The sequence below is a fragment of the Camellia sinensis genome, unplaced genomic scaffold (assembly GCF_055761805.1).
Source record: "Camellia sinensis isolate YWXY unplaced genomic scaffold, ASM5576180v1 Unanchor1, whole genome shotgun sequence".
Classification (NCBI taxonomy): Eukaryota; Viridiplantae; Streptophyta; class Magnoliopsida; order Ericales; family Theaceae; genus Camellia; species Camellia sinensis.
Genome location: NW_028128987.1, coordinates 13,904,762 through 13,908,876, shown reverse-complemented (window position 1 = coordinate 13,908,876; position 4,115 = coordinate 13,904,762). Strand labels below are relative to the sequence as shown.

General features: G+C 32.9%; 1 protein-coding gene across 1 annotated transcript; it reads left to right on the top strand.

Annotated features, from left to right (window-relative positions):
* The first annotated feature begins 292 nt into the window (after window positions 1–292).
* On the top strand, window positions 293–3,153 carry LOC114280576 (large ribosomal subunit protein eL30). The gene is made up of 5 exons (XM_028222961.2): window positions 293–452; window positions 741–846; window positions 1,372–1,473; window positions 2,730–2,798; window positions 2,889–3,153. The coding sequence occupies exons 1-5, from the start codon at window positions 432–434 to the stop codon at window positions 2,927–2,929; spliced, it is 339 nt and encodes a 112-aa protein (XP_028078762.1). The 5' UTR covers window positions 293–431; the 3' UTR covers window positions 2,930–3,153.
* Window positions 3,154–4,115: the final 962 nt, after the last annotated feature.

Here is a 4,115-nt window from a genome sequence, read left to right as displayed (position 1 = left end):
TTACGTGATCAAATCAATTTTGTATAAAAAAATAGACGGTCAAAAAATAAACGATTGATAGATTAATGACCCGATGAGATAATTATCGATATCCAATCAATATAATTTTTTACAAACATATAAAATTAAACTAGTTCTACACAATATTTGAATTATCGAAATGAGACCTATGATAAACCCACGAGCTTAGCCGTACTTTCCAGTCCAATCTGAAAAAGCAGAGAACCCACTGCCAATATAATTTACCCAATTTAAAAAATAAATAATTAACCCGTAAATTAGAATATCTCCGGTCAACCCTAAACCCTAATCGAATGCCCGTGTTATGTATATATAAAACTCGTCTCTTCTCACATTTTTAGGGTTTTCTTCACAGCCGTCAAACTCTCTGGTTTTGCATCGCTCTTCGTCACTCTTCATTTCAATTCACCATGGTCGCCGCCAAGAAAACTGTACTCTCTCTCTCTCTCTCTCTCTCTCTGTGATTCTGATATATATTTTTGAATCTTCAATGTCTACGTTAACTGCTTCATTTCACGTTTCTGTAATTCGTTTTGATTCGGAGATAAACTCTATGCGAAGAAATTGTTTTGAATTAAATATGAAATCTTCAATCGACTGACTACCATCTGGCTTAAAGATTTCATTTTCTTCTTGTTTTGAAAATTTTCTCAGCAACCAAACTTGTTTTATGGTTTAGATCTACACTAACGGTTAGATTATTGTTTTTGGCGATTCAGAAGAAGACTCATGAGAGTATCAACAGTCGGCTCGCTCTCGTGATGAAGAGCGGAAAGTACACCTTGGGATCTAAGACTGTTCTTGAGTCCCTCAGAGGCTCCAAAGGTAGCGTTTTTGCATTTGTACTTTACATGGAAATTTTCTCATCCTGATTTGATTTCTGATTGTGTGCTTACCCTAATCCCTGTTTGCCCCAGTTAGCAGAAATATGAGCTCAATTATCGGCATTAATTTGAAATGTTTGAATTGATTAGCCTTATTTTGATGCTTACCAAACAGCTCTCTGTGTTAGTGGAATTTTGTACTTGTGAGACTCTGTATTTCTTAGCATAAATAAACAATTTACTAGCTGTTTAATTTGTGAGGAAAGTTGTGTAGTGTACTTCAATTCTTGCATGAAGAGGCAATGAGAAGTGATCATTAGGGAGCAGTGTATTCTGGTTCAGTTGCTTGCTTTTAAAATGATATTGGTAATCAAAGTAGTTCGTTCTTTGGATAGGAAGAATTGCTTTGGTTTACTTTGTAGCTAGTACATGTATGTCTGTGAGTTGAAGGTTGTTTATTTATTTATTGCATTACTTATCAAGAGAGAAGGCTAATTCAATTCTTTGTTGTATTTGTGTTTTATAGCCAAACTGGTTATCATTGCCAACAACTGCCCTCCACTTAGGAAGTCTGAGATAGAGTACTATGCAATGTTGGCAAAGGTTGGAGTCCACCACTATAACGGGAGTAAGTTTCTTACCACAATGTTGGCAAAGTTGCTTTCTAGTTTTGCCTCTTGATTTAATAATCTTTTGTTCTTTTTTGGTATTATTATTTGTTCACTTCAAAACAAAGTGCGTACTCTGCATGTATTGTATAGGCTTAACATATCACTTTGCCTCAATTTTCATTTAGTTGAATTCAATTATGCTATTCTAGCATTCAAGAGAGGTGTTAGCTTTAAAAAAGTTTCAGCCACTCTCATCTACTTGAATGTCACTTTCACTTTGTTTATTTTTTTTCTTTTTATTGCACGTCTTTCTTGTTGCAAACTTCATATTGTCATGCATGAACATGGGTCTTGTACTTCGACAAATATGAATTGATATAATATCTTCTATTAATGTCTTTGATACAGTGGAATTGTGAAACAGTATCATGTAGCTGACCCCAAATGGTGAAGATTGGATTTATTGAGTTTTGTGGAAAAGAAAATGTTCTAAATTTCATTAATTGATTCATTTGAATTTGGGTGTTTATTTTGATGAATCATGCTGCATGTTTGTGGTTATTAATATCACATTACAATTGACAAACACGGGGTTTGTTAATTAATGCTTATTTGTTTTGTTTATTCTTTTGATCTTGGAAGTTTTTTTTGTAGAAGCTCTTATTCTGTGTGTACTCTTTCTGAGATTAATGCTACTTTCTATTTAATTTTTGTAGTTCAGTTAAATATTTAAAATATTTTAAAGTAACCCTTTTTAGTTTGCCCCATTTGACTTCCTGCATGAAACCTGAACATGATTTGTTCTGTAATGTTTGAATGGTTGACAAATATAATGGGATTGGACATGGCCCCATGTATTTCTGGACTTTTAGATGATTGTGTGAAGACTGTAGTTTCTTATTTGAGTGATATTACTCTATACCAAATATGGATGGTAGTGGTTCTTTTTATTCTTTCTAAATTTCTGCACCTGGGATCATAAAATATAAATGCCACATCCTAATTAGCCATAACAATGTACCTTGTATTGTTGATGGTGGTGTATCTTAGCCATATGTTATGGCATTGATGATCAATTTCTGGATCTGGTTTCAATGATTAATTTGTGAATCACAGTAATGATGCATGTATAACAGATATCCCTTGATCAATACTAGCCCATTAGCCTATTTTACTTATTTATTTATTATTTTTCTCATTTGGTTGTCTTGAGAAAATATCATATGCTTTGTGGTGTACCTTCCCTCAACCTCGTGCTATTTTGTTATTGCAGACAATGTAGACCTAGGGACTGCTTGTGGCAAATATTTCAGGGTTTGCTGCCTCAGCATTATTGACCCAGGTAATGATGATTCTAGCTATTAGTTTTTCTATAGACATTAAAGATCCTTGTGGTTTGGTTTGATTAATGGAAATATTTTTTGGATTTCAGGTGATTCTGATATTATTAAGAGCATGCCTAGTGATCATTGAGTGAAACTTTAGTGGAGAACACGCTCCAGAAAGATTTTGGTCCATTTCCAATTAGAAATTTGCTTGGTTGTTTCTCTACAAGAAGTCCAACTAATGTTTCAATTAGATGTGCTCTTTCTCTTTTAACTTTGCTTTAAATGCAAGATGGTGTTGAGGTTTTAAGTTGAACAAACATATTTCTTTGAGACCTATTTACCTTTTATGTGATATTCTTGGTTTTGTTACCTGGTTGATGGCTGATTTAAATTCTTGTTGGGCTTGCATTTTGAATGGGATGTATTTTCTTAACAATTTTTATGGTGAGTAAAACAAGTGCTAGACTACTCTCTGCAATATCAATTTCTGTTAGTTTGGTATTATTTGTCATTTTCACCCACATTTGGTCTAATAAATGAACTGAACCGATTGAGAAGGAAATTTTTAGTTTTGTACTGGTAAGGTATTGAAGATAACCACAGTTGAGGGAGAAGCATATGGTTTACACTCATTAGTGACATCTTTGAGAATAATATCATTAGCCTAAATATGTGAAAAAAACAATCCTAGAATAGTTTCTTGGCTCGGGAGTTACAAACCAATAAAGTGGTTTAACAAAAATCTTTCATTTCAAATGTTGTACCAAGCTATTTAATGAAAGAATTTATGAACTCAAGATTACCATTCATTAGCAGATCATCAACATAGACTACAGTTTTAGAAAAGCTCTTGCAAATGATAACTAAGTGAATGATCTGTGGGATTGTCATTAAACCTTGTTTCCCAAGATTTTATGGTCCCGTTTGTTTTCAAAGATAGAATGGAGGGGAGACTAATAGTGAAGGGATTGTTAATGAGGGAATTAATAGTGAGGAATTGTTAAATTATTTTTATATAAAATAATAAAACAAATAAAAAAATATAAAAAATTAAACATTAATATTTAAAAAAAAATTCCCAATATATAAAAAATAAAAAAAAATAATTTTTTTTTAATCCCCCTTATTATTTTTCTAATACTATCTCTATCTCTTCCTTACCAATCTCCCAAGGGAACTACTAATACCAAGGGATTAATAGTCTCCTCCCCATCTCTCAAAACAAACACCCTATTAGTAATATCAAGAAATTAGTAATCCCAATCCCCTCCCTATAACCCAAACAAACGGGGCCTATGTTCATTGGGCATGACTTAATAGAGGGTTTGTTG

What these genes read in the sequence shown, in the direction of transcription:
- LOC114280576 (XM_028222961.2), top strand. Translation starts at nt 432, where the DNA reads ATGGTCGCCGCCAAGAAAACT. An exon ending in GTCCCTCAGAGGCTCCAAAG is followed by an intron (nt 847 to 1,371) that starts GTAGCGTTTTTG and finishes TGTGTTTTATAG; the next exon opens with CCAAACTGGTTATCATTGCC. An exon ending in CCTCAGCATTATTGACCCAG is followed by an intron (nt 2,799 to 2,888) that starts GTAATGATGATT and finishes TTTGGATTTCAG; the next exon opens with GTGATTCTGATATTATTAAG.